This window comes from Kalmanozyma brasiliensis, assembly GCF_000497045.1.
Source record: "Kalmanozyma brasiliensis GHG001 unplaced genomic scaffold PSEUBRA_SCAF2, whole genome shotgun sequence".
NCBI lineage: Eukaryota > Fungi > Basidiomycota > Ustilaginomycetes > Ustilaginales > Kalmanozyma > Kalmanozyma brasiliensis.
The window spans coordinates 95,144-109,140 of record NW_015961959.1 but is presented as its reverse complement, the minus strand read 5'-3'; the positions used below and the strand labels follow the sequence as shown (position 1 = coordinate 109,140).

The 13,997-nt window shown below is 58.3% G+C and overlaps 6 protein-coding genes across 6 annotated transcripts; 4 read left to right on the top strand and 2 right to left on the bottom strand.

Annotated features, from left to right (window-relative positions):
- Positions 1 to 215: 215 nt before the first annotated feature.
- On the bottom strand, positions 216 to 1,840 carry PSEUBRA_002537 (uncharacterized protein; the record flags this gene model as incomplete). Its single annotated transcript, XM_016436957.2, has 3 exons — positions 216 to 302; positions 556 to 861; positions 950 to 1,840. The coding sequence occupies 3 exons, from the start codon at positions 1,838 to 1,840 to the stop codon at positions 216 to 218; spliced, it is 1,284 nt and encodes a 427-aa protein (XP_016292450.2).
- A 629-nt stretch (positions 1,841 to 2,469) lies between these two features.
- On the top strand, positions 2,470 to 4,668 carry PSEUBRA_002536 (Sad1/UNC-like, C-terminal; the record flags this gene model as incomplete). The annotated part of the gene is made up of 1 exon (XM_016436967.1): positions 2,470 to 4,668. The coding sequence occupies one exon, from the start codon at positions 2,470 to 2,472 to the stop codon at positions 4,666 to 4,668; it is 2,199 nt and encodes a 732-aa protein (XP_016292449.1).
- Positions 4,669 to 4,877: 209 nt separating this feature from the next.
- Positions 4,878 to 6,215, bottom strand: PSEUBRA_002535 (Peptidase M16, N-terminal; the record flags this gene model as incomplete). The annotated part of the gene is made up of 1 exon (XM_016436954.1): positions 4,878 to 6,215. One exon carries the CDS (start codon positions 6,213 to 6,215, stop codon positions 4,878 to 4,880), a length of 1,338 nt encoding a protein of 445 aa, XP_016292448.1.
- A 1,165-nt stretch (positions 6,216 to 7,380) lies between these two features.
- PSEUBRA_002534 (Fatty acid hydroxylase) lies at positions 7,381 to 8,526 on the top strand (the record flags this gene model as incomplete). Its single annotated transcript, XM_016436981.1, has 1 exon — positions 7,381 to 8,526. The coding sequence occupies one exon, from the start codon at positions 7,381 to 7,383 to the stop codon at positions 8,524 to 8,526; it is 1,146 nt and encodes a 381-aa protein (XP_016292447.1).
- Positions 8,527 to 8,963: 437 nt separating this feature from the next.
- On the top strand, positions 8,964 to 10,223 carry PSEUBRA_002533 (Leucine rich repeat 4; the record flags this gene model as incomplete). The annotated part of the gene is made up of 1 exon (XM_016436980.1): positions 8,964 to 10,223. The coding sequence occupies one exon, from the start codon at positions 8,964 to 8,966 to the stop codon at positions 10,221 to 10,223; it is 1,260 nt and encodes a 419-aa protein (XP_016292446.1).
- Positions 10,224 to 10,612: 389 nt separating this feature from the next.
- PSEUBRA_002532 (WD40 repeat) lies at positions 10,613 to 12,889 on the top strand (the record flags this gene model as incomplete). The annotated part of the gene is made up of 1 exon (XM_016436976.1): positions 10,613 to 12,889. The coding sequence occupies one exon, from the start codon at positions 10,613 to 10,615 to the stop codon at positions 12,887 to 12,889; it is 2,277 nt and encodes a 758-aa protein (XP_016292445.1).
- Positions 12,890 to 13,997: the final 1,108 nt, after the last annotated feature.

Below are 13,997 nucleotides of genomic sequence, written 5' to 3'. Positions count from 1 at the left end.
CTTTCCCCGCAAGTCGGCTTCCAACGCTGCGTCTGGGAGGATCAATCGGTCCGCGAATGCGCAGCTCTTTGAAAAGCTCATGCGAGCTTGGCATGAACCAGACGCAGACACGATATTCACGCACGCTACGGCATATGCGGACGAGCACATTGGCTCACTCTCGATTGACACAATCGATTGACACAGAATGAATTGGGCCGCAGAAGATTTGCGAGCTATCCGGGACGAGGCCAGACGGTACCATCTCCTCGATCGTACTCTGGGCCAGGGTATTCGTAATGTGGCTTCTCCTCGTCCGAGTCCTGCACAGGCAAAGCAAATGATCATCGGCGGGCAGAAGAAGGTCAAGGAAAGTCAGCCAAGGGGCTCAGCGCGGGGTTTTGTTCCGAGGCAGGGCCTGCGTGGGTTAGCGGAGAAGCACGCGACCACTACGGGCGGAGTAAAGACCATCACTCAACAAGGTGCGCTGCCGCTACGGTGGAGCCGAAACTCAGCGAGAAAACCTGTCACGACCTTTCTTCTCCGACAGAGCTTCGGCGTGGCGTCAGTACTTACGGGTTCAATGATCTGACCGTCACCTTCGTACTCCTCGTCCATCGGTCTGGAGACGTCTTCGGTCGATCTGTTCGCTCTTTTCGCCGCTTTGTTGTCCTGTGTCGACGTCTTTTTGGACCCGACCTTCATGTCCTTCATCAGACGGGCCAGCTGCTCCTTCTTGCTCGTCTCGCGTTTCGCATCTCGTTGCTTGGCGAGTCGCTCGAGCTCCGGACGGTAGTCGTCGAGGTACTCTTGACGCGCTTCCTGCACCGCTGCGAGGAAGTCATCCATGCCTTCGCCCGTGACGGAGGACACACCGACGGCCTGATGCAAATCAATAACAGCGAATGGAAAAGGAGGTCAGTATCTCTATCTCTTTTGGAGCACGGAAGCGGTAGCTTGGCGAACTCACCCTCAGATTCTTGTAGAATTCGTCCAACACCAGGCTCATGCTGTTCATGAGGCTGTTCATGTAGCCCTGGCCTCCCTCCGAGTCGTGGTTGCGGGCTCGTGGGTTGAGGCCCTGCTGCGTTACAGTCGACGACGGATCAGTTGCATTGCCTGCTGCCAAGGCTTCCTGGAACTTTTCGAAGTCTTGCATCCACTCTAGCGCAAAATGATGCGACTGCGCATCGGTCTTGTTGAAGACGAGGATGAAGGGCAGCTTGGTCTTGTAGAGGATGCTGCATGCGTAGAGCATGTTGCTCATGAAAGTAGCTGGCGCGGTCGTCCTCGGGGTATCGATGATATAAGCGATGGCGGTGGGCATGGAGCTCGCCAGCGCGTCCGTTACGATGGATCCGGATGCCGACCAGGTGAAGATCTCGATCTGTCCGGGCGTATCCAGCACGATATGGTCGACTTCCTTGGCGCGCTTCTCGAGGATGTTGAGCACCTGGTCGAATTTGGTGGTGAAGAGATTGAGTGCAGTCAAGATGCCACCGTTCGGCCCGAGGTTGTACTGCTCCATGACGCGGGAGTAATCGACGGTATCGCGGATGTCGACGTTGGGTTCGTAGCCGAGCGTTCCGACAGCAGGGTCGAGGTTGACCATGTAAGGCGCAGTTGTCTGCGGCGAGCTTGATGGCCCGCTCTGCTGCTGCTCCTGTTCCTCCTGCTGCTCTTTCGCCTTTTCGTGAAGATGATCGTGAAGGCTGGCTGTGAAGGTGGACTTGCCCGAGCCAGCCATTCCAATCACGATGATGGAGCTCGCTCTGGGGATCTCGGGAAGCAGTCCGAGATGCGTCGATGCGCTCGTTGGCGCGGGGACACTGCTGGACGCTGATGCTGATGTCGATGCCATCTTGCTGCTATTGTCTCTGATGGAGATGATGGTCAGCGACCATGAAAAGATGGAGGCTTGTTCGCAACTACGCAGCCGGCCAGACCACGGAACACGGAGCCCAAAAAAGTCGCCTTTCGAGAAGAAACAAAAGAAAAAAACCATAGCGGCAAGTGGAGCAATTTTTGGAATAATGTGAATGATAATCTGCTAACATCTTTGCAAAATGCGCCCGTACCCCTTTGAAGCTTCGATTGAAGCTTCCTTTGTTTGACCGCGCAGCGGAACCAAAAAGTTGGAAGACAACCGAAGACCCTTTCTTGAACAACTGACACGCATGCATGCACCCACGACACGCTCGAGCCTCGCTGTCATCCTCCCACTCTGTCCCTCCCGCCCCTTCCACCGTCTCTGCAACCCACCGCGAACAGCTTCAGAGCATAACAAAACCATCAGATCCATCAACGCGACTGCTGGTCCCTCTATCCCAAAAGTAATACATATACCCAGAGGCGCCCACATTCCAGACCACCCCGCACAACCAAAAGGCATCCGCACCCATCACGACTTCCGCATCGTCGTCTTCAAGCCAGCATCATCAAGGCAAATCGCACGTTGTATTGGAGTGATCGCAAGCCACGTCCTCCGCCATGTCGACTCGCAACGGGCCGCGCGGTGGCACGCCGCGTCGCTCCCCACGCATCAGCGGTCGATCCGAAACGCCCGGCAGCCGACCTCTCTCGCCCGAACTCAACGAGCAAATGACACCGAGACGAGGCCGCCGAACGCTCGCTGTCCCCTCCCTCGCAAGCAGCTCCAACATCATCAGCATCAAGCAGGAAGACGCTCCGGCCAGCTACTACCTCCGCGAAGAGTCCGAGCCATCATACCGGTCCGCTCTTCTTCGTGGCGACCAGCGCAGCTTCAACGACAGCCGCGAGGCTAATGGCTCGCACAGCGTTTCCATGTCCATATTCTCCAGCGAGGGCGATCTGACGGATAATTATCAGCAGGAGGAGCGGGAGGCAGCGCGCATCGACGCCGAGCAACAGCAGAGACCTGTTTCGAGGGCCACTGTGACGAGGAGGGTGTCCGGTCAGCGCAAGGGTCGAACCTCGGCGGACAATCTGCCGTACAGACCGAACGGCGATGAAGAGGAGGACGATGATGATGATGTTGGATCGCCATCACGAGCGAGGAGGAAGGGCCGCAACTCCAACTCCATCTCAGCGAGATTGCAGGGCAAGATCGACAACCAAACCTGGATGACGGGCGTCAAGAGGAAGGGTCGCAGGAAGAGCGTCAACGGCATGCCCGGCGAGCTCGACGATGATGACAGCCGCGAGACCAACGAGGATGAGGACGCAGAGGCGGCCAGCGGCAAGGAAACCCGCTTCGATGGCGTCTCGGACTCGGAACCGGTCGACGACCAGGACGACATCCAGGAGGTTGCGCTCGGGAATCATATCCTCTCCACCAAGCAGGCCCAGCATCCAGAGGGACCGTCCGCCCTCACCCGACTCTTCTCCGCACTCGCATCGATCTTCTACAACCTCGCCGTCGGGGTCTGGAACGGCGTCCGCGGCTTGACGGGCCTCTCCAGCCTGCTCAAGTGGGGGCTCGGCCTCCTTGCAGTCTACCTCGTCAGTCAGCTGCTCAATCATGGCGTGTCCCGCCCCTACCTTTCATCCGACGACCTCCCCGGTCATCCCTCTCTCGGCGCAGAAAACGCACGTCTTCGCTCGGACCTCGCTCGCCTCACCTCGCGACTCGACTCGCTCTCCGCCTCGATCGACTCTCACATCTCCACCTCGCTCTCGTCGGTTGCCTCGTCCATCCGATCGGAAGCCGAGGCGCGGCACACGTCCGAGCTTTCGCGTCTCACCGCCTCCACCAAACGCTCCATCGCCCGGCTCGCACAGGAAGAGCTCAAGTCCATCCAAGAATCCGTCTCCTCCTCGGTGGAGCTCATGCTGCGCGATCTTGACAAAAAAGTGCACACCCAACTGGCGTCGCGGGCAGACGATACGGAGGGGAAATTCCTTGCGCGACTCGAGCGCGAGGTGTCCAAGATCACCCGCTACGCGAATGACGAGGTGAACACGCGGTTGGGTCAAGCGTTTGATTCGACATTTTTGGGCGAGATGATCGATAGTAAGCTCGAGAGGTTTGCGAGGGATCGAACGGGGAAGGTGGATTGGATGGCGACGACGAGTGGTGCCTGGGTAAGCGAGGTGGGTACGGAGCATAGGGGGTGGAGGTTGAACAGCGTTTGGAACGTGGGGCGGTTTTTGGCCGAGGGGAGACGGGTGCCGATCGGTGAGCCGGTCAAGGCGATCACTCCGGGTGCAGGATTGGACGGGGGAAACTGCTGGATGACGGGGTGGGGGAGTTTGTTGCAGGTGAATCTGGCCGAGCCAAAGGTGATTGAGGAGGTGGTGGTGGAGCATGCGTTGCCGGGGATGGCGCGTACCGCACCCCGAAGGATCCTCGTCTGGGGAATGGTGGATGAGGGCGATCGACAGTTCTATCAGCAGTACCGCCGATCCAAAGCGGGGAGCCAGGAGGAGTACCTGCGCAGCGTCCTGCCGGAAACCCACTTCAGAGCCATCCCGCAGGAGTACAAGGACGACGCACCGCTGCTCCTCGCACACTTCGAGTTCAAAGCCGACGGATCGACACTGCAGACGTTCAATTTGACGGAAGAGGCGCAGGTGTACCCGTTCGGAGTGCACGCGGTCAGGTGGCAGTTCATCGATGGATCGGCCAAGAACCCGCCCATCTGCGTGCATAGGGTCAGGGTGCACGGCTCCGACTGGCCTGTCTTCGCCGACAAGCTGGCCGATTGACGGTCGTGAGTCGGACGCAACAAGGCCTTCTCATGTCGGTACGAAGACGCAATGCTCAATGATACCTCGCGAACGACTCTGTCGTCGCATTTCATGTCTCTCATGGTGTGTGCGTGCGTGATGCGATCTCTGACCGTGCGCAGATGCAAACTGGGCTGTGTATGAATCAAGAAAAACTGTGTATTGGGATCGGATGAGCCTCGACTACTTTAAAGAACCTCGTCGGCGTAAGGCAGAACGTGAACGTCACCGACGGCGACGGTGGTGGGCTTGCTCTTGAGGAGCTTCTCAGCGATCTTGGCCAACGAGTTGGCCTTGACGCCCTCAAGCGCGGCGAAGCTCTCTTCGAGCGTGGCGACTTTGCCGGCCTCGAGGAGCTGGGCGCTGACCAACTCGTGGGATGCGGTACGGTTCTCCAGCACGGTGGCGCGTTCAAACTTGGCCTTGGCAACGGCTGCCTGGATGGTCTCCTCCTTGAGACCGCCCGCGACGTTTTTGAGGGCTTGGGCCACTTTGGCAGCCGCCTGCTGCACCGAGGCGTTTGGCGCCGAGACGTGTGCACCGAACACACCCGAGTCGGAGAAGGTCAGGTTGAACGCATTGGCCTGAGCACCAGCAACGGACTCGGCGATCTGCGAAAGAGGCGAAACACCGTTGCTCCACTTGACGGACGATTCACCTCCGAGCAGCGAGCGGAGCACGGCAAGGTTGGCGGAAGCAGAAGCGTCCTTGTGACCCGCACCCTCGAAGGCGATGAAGAAGTGACCGTGGGCAGCACGCGTGTTCTCAGCACCGTGGGGCGCAGAGAAGGCAACCCGCTGTTCACCACCAAAGTACTTGGAGGCGGGGCTCGAGACGGAAGCCGAGGCGGAAAGCTCGCCAAAGTGCGACGAGACGAGCTGCGAGAGCTTTCCACTGTCAATACCGGTACCGAGAACGGCGATGTTGTTCTTGGCGAAAGCGGCGTGGGCAAAGTCGACGACCTGACGGTGCGAGACGGGGCTGGAGGGCGAGGCGAAGAGCGAGTGACCGAGGGCGCGTTGGCGGTAGGCAGTCTGCAGAAGGTTGTCGTACCCAAGAACGGCGGGGTTGGCGAGCGCCTGGGCGTACTCCGACTGCACCTGCGGAAGCACCTCCTCGTTGAACTCGTGAGCAGCAAACTTGGACTTGGTCAGAACATCACCGAGAACCTCGACAAAGAAGTCCTCATCACCACGCAGGAACTCGGCAGTGAGCAAGAGGTGCTCCTTGGTGAGAGCAGTGGAGAGGACACCACCGTAGAACTCGGCTTCACGGACGAGGCGGAGAGCAGAGCGCTTCTGGTTGGACTTGAAAAGGTAGTTCTTGAGCACGTGGGCGACACCGGGGGCAGACTCGTAGCGGGAACCAGCCTTGATGGCAACGGTGACGGTCGAGGTGAGCGCTCCGTCGTCGGCAGCAGCGGTCGAGACGCCGGATGCGTTGGCGGTGGTGAAGGTGCGTCGCTGAGCGGCAGCGGCGGTTCGAAGTGCGCTTCGCACGGGCGCGGCGGAACGAGCGAGCGACATGTCGAATGCAGGCGACCAAAGAGGCGTGCTGAAAAAGGTGAAGGTGTAGGTGACGAGAAAGGTAGAAGAAGATTGAAAAGGTGGATCGCGACGAAAGAGCTTTGCTACTGTTGCCTGGCCGTCCGTGAGCGAACGAGATTGGAAGATTGCTTGAACCTTGGCTGGCTTGCTCTCCCTCAACTCGACCGATACGAGCTGCTGACCTCTCTCAGAAATGGGACTGTGTTGTGCTGGCCCCAATTTCTTCTTCCACAGAACAGAGCGTGATTTCAAAGCACCTGCGAACTGAATTGAGCAGCATCGGTCTTGTATTCCGTGGCCGCAACACAGGTCGAAATTTGAAATGGCAAAGCGCTCTGCTGCTGATCACGGAACCGTTCCTGTCCGAAGCTTTTGGCCTCTAAGTGACCCGCACGAAAGGAGGAAAACGCCTAGCTGAATATTTTTTTGTGGTCTAACAGTACAAATCCGCGCGACACGGACTTTGCCACCGGCTATGACACTCTGCAGCACGCTTAGTGGTGCCGGTAGGAATCGTCGTGAATTAAGCTTTGCTTTGTCGCGGTCATTGATGGCTACAATGACTCACTCGAGATACAACGATGGTCGTCTTTCGCTATTGCACTTGCATTTGAAGAACTTGGTGTGTGCGACAGTGACCAGATCATGAGCAATGACGGACGAGGCGCGACCTGCACGAATCGACGAGTTGCATGCGTGATGCTGCATCGGCTGGCCGCAGCCGGCCAAATTTGCCTGACTGCACGCGGCGTTTCGCACCGTCGCAGCGCCAAACTTCTTACGTGAGGAGCGCCTAAAACTGTGTTTCTCGTTGGTTTTGAACCCTGTCCTTGACCCTCCTCGCCTCGCCTAAAGGGAAAAACATTGACTTCGGATTCAGGGATCGGACAGCTTCCTCTCGCTCCGCTATCATCATTCCATCAGACCGACGTCGACTCTCATCCAGCCACGCAACTATCTACTGGGCCAGCACTCGAGCTTACGCCTTTCTCACGATCACAAGAGTTTGTCTTAATTCCGTCTGTCGCCCGCAGTCGATTGGTTTCCCAGCAGGAGCCTGTTGGCCATAAAAGCACCCTGCGATCGATCAAGGACTTGCGCAGACCACAAGTCGAGGCACCATCAACGCATCCCCAGCTCCAGTATGAATGCATTCGCCAACGCCACAACAGCCGCGGCCGGCCTCGCCAAGCTCAATCAGACACCCTTCTACTTTCAGGCGCAGCCAACAGTGCTTCCCGGCATCTCGGACAAGTACCTCTCATTAGCGCTTCCCATCGCCATCTATTGGGTGGCATCGCTTTTCTATCATGCTCTCGACACAATGCAGCTACCGTTCACAGAGCGATATCGTCTCCATGAGCCGGAAGAGGTCACAAAGCGCAACCGCGTCAGCGTGACAAGGGTGGTGGTCATGGTCGTGGTGCAGCAGGTCATCCAGACCATCCTTGGACTTGCATTGCTCGATGATGACTCTGTGGGGCTCAAACAGACCTTTGCGGATCATCCAGCAAAGATCCTCAACATCGCTGCTTTCCTTCGCTCATCAACAACCAAGCTGCTCGGACCAGCCCTTCAGCCTACCTTCACCAAGCTCGTCTTTGGCAGCCAGGACGCCATCTCGTCAGCATGGTGGTTGTACTGGTGGGGCATCCCCTTCGCTCAATTCTGGTTTGCCTTCTTCGTCATGGACGCGTGGCAGTACACATTGCATCGACTTTTCCACGAAAGCCGCTTCCTCTATCGCCACTTTCACTCGCATCACCACCGCCTTTACGTGCCCTACGCCTTCGGCGCGCTCTACAACCATCCCGTCGAGGGGCTCTTGCTCGACTCGGCGGGCGCATGCATCTCGCACGCAGCCGCCTTCATGACCGTCCGTCAGGGTATCGTCCTCTTCACCTTCTCCACGCTCAAGACGGTGGCCGACCACGGCGGCTATGCTTTCCCGTGGTACCTCGACCCTCTGCATCTCGTGTTCCCCAACTGCGCCGAGTACCACGACGTGCACCACCAGATGACCGGGTTGCGGTACAACTACTCGCAGCCTTTCTTTGTTCATTTCGATGTGCTCTTCGGCACACGCATCTCGACGGAGAAGTTTCAAAAGATGAAGAAGCTCGCTGAGCAAAAGAGGGCGTCTGAGAAGGCGAGCAAGAGCACCGGGACACCCCAGCTCAGCGGCAAGGATGTGACACCAGCCGAGATTGTCGAGAAGAGCAAGGAGCCTTTCGTCACGAACGACAAGCAGTCGTATGCTGCCAAGGCTGGTTCTTCCACCGCCGAGTAGCGACTCAAGATGGACGGATCACTCCACTCATGCTTTGATCTGCACCACTCCGACCACTATTGATGTTTCCACATTGCCATGTAATACAACCGTATACCCTTTGGAGCCTTTCACGAAAGACTCTTTGTACCCTTATCTTGGTCATGAAGCATGCCATTCGTGTTTGCCCAGGATCTGCGTCAGTGTGTGCGAATTGTGATGCTGACCGAGTGACAAGTGGTGCCGTGGTGGTCTCGCCTTCACGCAGGCCTAAGCGTGTTGCTCAGCCATATTCACGATCCGACCCACGCGACGGTTTCTCCGCGGCGCAAATTTGAACTGAGCTTTTCGATCCGAGCTTTGACCACTTTCGATTCGTTCTCAGCGCCTTGCTTCCTTCTTGGACACCATCAGCACTTGCAAGCACACCACACGTTCTAATCGTGACCGTACTCAAGATGGCCGACGCTACAGTTGCCGGGTCATCGAGCTCTCAGTCCCAACCCAAGGTGCAGATCGTCGGTGAACTTCCGCCTGCACCGACCATGTCTTCTAAAGACCGCCCGGTGAACGGGAACGACACGGATTCAGACGATGACCGCACCCACGCTGGCGCAGACGAGGACGAGGATCCGCAAACCGAAGACGAAGCCGGTCCTTCCAGCGCGGTCGACGAGCCGGAGCCCGCCAACAACGGTATCACACGCGGCATTGTCCAGTACGGCTCTGTCCGCGTCGATAACAGCGCTTCGAACGGCCAAATCACCGAAGCACCCGCCGAAGAGATCCCGGACGACGCCGAGCTGCTTCAACACTACCCCGACACCGAACAAATCCTCGATCTCGGTCACCTCCGTCTTACGACCACCAAGCGACTCGGTCTCGCCCGCTTCGCTCCCTCGCTCAAACGTCTCTGCCTCCGTCAGAACTTGCTCACCAAGATCCGCTCCGACATTGGCCAGCTGACCGAACTCGAAGATCTCGACCTGTACGACAACAGCATTGAAAAGATCACCCACCTCGATTCGCTCACCCAGCTCGAGTCGCTCGATCTGTCGTTCAACAACATCCACCACATTTCGAACGTCTCGCATCTGGGGGCGTGCAAGACGATCTACTTTGTGCAGAACAAGATCTCGCGGGTGCGGGCAGACGATCTGCAGGGACCCATTGCGGGAGCGCTAGAAAGCCTCGAGCTGGGCGGAAACAGGTTGCGGTCGATCGAAAACATTGGTCATCTGACGAACTTGACCCAGCTCTGGTTGGGCAAGAACAAGATCACCACTCTGAGCGGGATGGAGAGTCTCACGAACCTGCGCGTGCTCTCGATCCAGTCGAATCGGATCACCAAGCTCGAAGGGCTCGAGACGCTGGTCAATCTCGAGGAGCTTTACATCTCGCATAACGGGCTGACGAAGCTCGAAGGCCTGGAGCACAATACGAAGCTCACAACGCTCGATGTGGGCGCCAACATGATCGAGAAGGTGGAGAATGTGGGGCATTTGAGTCGGCTCGAGGAGTTTTGGGCCAACGACAACAGGATTGCGGATCTCAACGAGCTGGATAAGGAGCTGGGACCGAATCGGATGCCAGCGCTCGAGACGGTGTATCTGGAAGGAAACCCGGCACAGAAGAAAGAGGGCCCGGCGTACAGGAGGAAGGTCAAGCTGCTACTGCCGCAGTTGAAGCAGATTGATGCTACGTTCATCCGCGGTTGAGGTAGGAGGAACATGCAGCTCTATGGGATCCTAGACGTTGGCCTTGATCGTGATCTGACTTGTGCTCGACGCTGAGGTGTGTTCGTCTTGATTGATCACGTTACAGGCTGCAATGGCTCAAAGGTCTGTGTAGCAAAAGCGTGTGGCCTCCACCCGAGATGCAGTCAGCAGCCGGGCTTTTTTTGCGTTGATGCGCGCAAGAGGCTGATGCAGCTTGGACCCTGATTCTATTGCCGCCACCACCATCAGCCCCTGCCGACACCAACAGCACACACCACAGAAAAGCCTCTCGATCACACCGAGGGATACAGCTTCTTTGGGGCTCGATTAGATATCATAGGAGGCCAGCAATCGACGAGAAGCCACACTGCCATCTTTCTTGGGCGACAATGCAGACGCAACAACTCTGTCTAGCATGCTCGTCGACGATCGCACCGAACACCAAGCCGGCGGCGATCTACGTGCACGGCTGCTGCTCTCGGCCTATCTGTCCTGTCTGCCTGGACCAGAATCCGAGACTGCGCACCTTCTGTCCGATCTGCGAGGATGCGCAGGCGGCGTTCCGCAAGGGACCTCGGAGCGATGTGACGCGCGTTGGTGAGGTGGTGTTCGACGCAGCCGCTGCGTTGAAGGACGACCAGTTGCAGGAAGAGGTGCCGCCACCCCCGTACGAGGCCAAGGGGGAGAGCACGTTCGTTGTCGACGACGAGGCGAGTGACGATGAAGGGGCCAAGGCGAAGTCGGCGACGAGACCATCGCTGTTGACGCGGCAATCGAAGGGTGCTGCTTCGGCAGAGGTCGACGTTGCCCCTCACACAGCCGACACTGTCAGCTCCACAACCGAAGACGGAGATTGTAGCACGGGGTTGACAGCCTTTCGACGACTCGTAGACCCCCACTCCGCCCCAACCTCATCGGCAGAAGCCTCCTCATCCCGACCCACAACCGGCGAAACCCGCCAATACTACCTCCGCAAGACCGACACGCTCCAATCCATCGCCATCCGCTTCAACGTCTCGTCCAACGAGCTGTGCTTGCTGAACGCCCTCCCGCGGGCAGTGCTCTCCACCTCACCGCACCTGCTGCACACCCGATCGTTCATCCTCATCCCCTCGTCGGCGGTGGAGGCGCAGCTCTCGCGCGATCCGCAGCTCCTGTCGAGTCTCGCCGGGCCACCGCAGAAGAGTGCGCAGGAGAAGACGACAGCGGCGAGAAGGACGGCAGAGGCGAAATTCCGCGCGACCCTGGCGAGAGGCGTGGGGGTGGGGGAGACGCAGGCGGACGAAAAGGCGGCGAGGGCGTATGTGGGGTTGGCGGAGGACGAAGTGAGGTGGGTCGACTTTGGTGAAGGGTATGATGGCGATGGTCTGCCAAGCTCCTACGACGACGACGCTGCGAAGGGGAAGGATGCGAAAGGAACCGAAGATCAAGAGATGAGAGAGGCGCAACTGGACACGGCACGAAGACATCGTTTCGATGCGATCCTGCAAAACGCACTGGCAAAGTGGGAGATGGACAGCGATTGGGAGCGAAACCAACGTGCAAATAGTTTGGACCCATCGAGCATCTCCAAGCCCCTCCCCGCTTCATCCTCTTCGCAGATGGATCAAGAACCGAAAGGCTCGACGCTGGGCAAGTGGTTCACGCGCGCCCTGCACGGAGAATCGTCTCGAGGTAAGCATCCATCATCTCGCGAGCCTCGTCACGTAGTATCCCTCTCGAGCTCAGTCCTCCTGCCCACTTGCCTCGAACAGACCCTCGTCGCACACAAGGCACCCGTCAACGTAGCGCGATATAATTCTACGGGTCGATACATTCTTACGGGCTCGTCGGATCGGACGATCAAGCTGTGGAACGCCCACTCGGAGGGCGACGCGATCCAGACGTACGCCGAACACAATCAAGAGGTGTTGGCGCTAGATGTGAGCCAGGATAATGCGCGGTTTGTGTCCGGAGGAGGGGACAAGTCGGTGCTCGTGTGGGATGTGGGGAGCGGTAGTGTGGTGCGTCGTTTCAGTGGATTTATGGGCAAGATCAACGATGTGAGGTTTGGAGGGAGGGATGGAGATGGAAGTGTGGTCGTGACGGGTGGATTTGACGGTGTTGTCCGCGTGTTCGACCTGCGTGCTCAGGGAGCCTGGAGACCGATCATGGAGCTCAAAGAAGCTAAGGATGCGGTGACGTCGATCAGTGTGCGGCAGGACAAGATCTACACGGGTGCGGTTGACGGTGTTCTCCGCTGTTACGATTTGCGCGCTGGTCAGCTGCGAGCCGATACGTTGCCAGCACCGATCACAAGCGTTGCTCCGTCCCGACTCGGGAGTAGCGTGCTGGTCGCCACTCTCGACTCAACGGTACGTCTACTGGACCAGAAGGACGGCACACTGCTGCACGCGTACAAGGGTCACACACACGACGAGTACAGATGCAAAGCCGTGTTCGCCAATGAGGAAGACGGGATTGTGATCGGCGACGAAGAGGGCAGATTGGTCGGGTGGGACGTTGTTACTGGCGAGAATGTTGCTGTTGGAGATGCGGCAAGCGGGGGCAAAGTGCGCGGAAAAGCGGTGCTCTGGGTCGAATGCAATCCGCACGACTCGCAACAGATGGTCAGCGCAGGCGCAGATGGCACGGTCAAGATCTGGAGCACGCCGCCGTCGGCATAAGGTACATGTGCAATGTCAGCATGCCTTAGAGAGCACCGAAAGCAGCAACTGTGGGGCTCACAGCGAGAAGTGAGCGCAGCGCAGCGTGTCTTTGCAGCAGCCCGAGTCGTCGGGTGGTTGTCGCCGTTGAGGAATTTGCCGGTCCGACACCGCTCGGTAGCTTATCTTTGCGCACGCTGCGCAGGCGGGGCTCCTCCTTTGTTGCCATCTCGCCGTTGCGTCTTTTCGCCGGCGCAGCTGAGTCTGTGCGGGGCCTCCGCCTTGCTGTAATCTCCCCGTTGTTGTTTCTTTGCGCCTCTCGACATGCAACAACCCCACACACTGCTGCGCAAGGAAACGAACGTCGACCCCGTGACTGTGCGGAGAAGGCGACAGCGGAGGTGTGGGGGAAAACGAGTCGACTCGAGGTTCGGCTGCTAGCGAGGTCGAGTCTCGCCGACCTTCGCCCGCCTCCTGCCGAGCATCAGTCTTTTCCAAGAGCTGCCATCAGGAGCCTCGTCTCTGTTGTAGTGTCTAGCATTCGCGATCTCAACATGACCGGATGCGCCCCTTTGGTGACGACGGTGTCCGCCTTAGTTGCCAGGGGAGAGTCGATCAGAGGATACCGTCGACGGCCGACATGTGACGTGCCGGGCCGCTTGCACTGACGATGCTGCTCCCCCTCGTCTGCCATGCGATCGTGTGGGTCTCGCATCTGACCCGCTAAGCGAAGGTGAAATTTCGGAGCAACTCTTGCAGCGCAGCAGCTGGGAGTGACACATGCCGCACCTTCCGCCGATTGACCCTGCTCTCCCGCCGCCGCTGCTCGAGAAGACAGACGAAAATTGACCGTTGGCGAAAAATTCTCCGTGGCAGAATTTCAACCTCAGCAGCTCGACAGCGGCGCGTTGACGTCGTGCTGCTGCCGTCGAAAATATCCTTTTGCGCCCGCTTCAATTGTCCGCTCGATGATGAACGATCTCGGCCCTTTGAATGGGCTCATTTGACTTTCAGCCGGTTCAAGGTCGCTGGATCGAGCATTGCCGTGAGGATGGCAGCACGCTGCCGGCAGTCACGCAAGGCGAGTGGCGAGCAGAGGCCCAAGCTGGTTCGAACCGAAGCTGCAGCC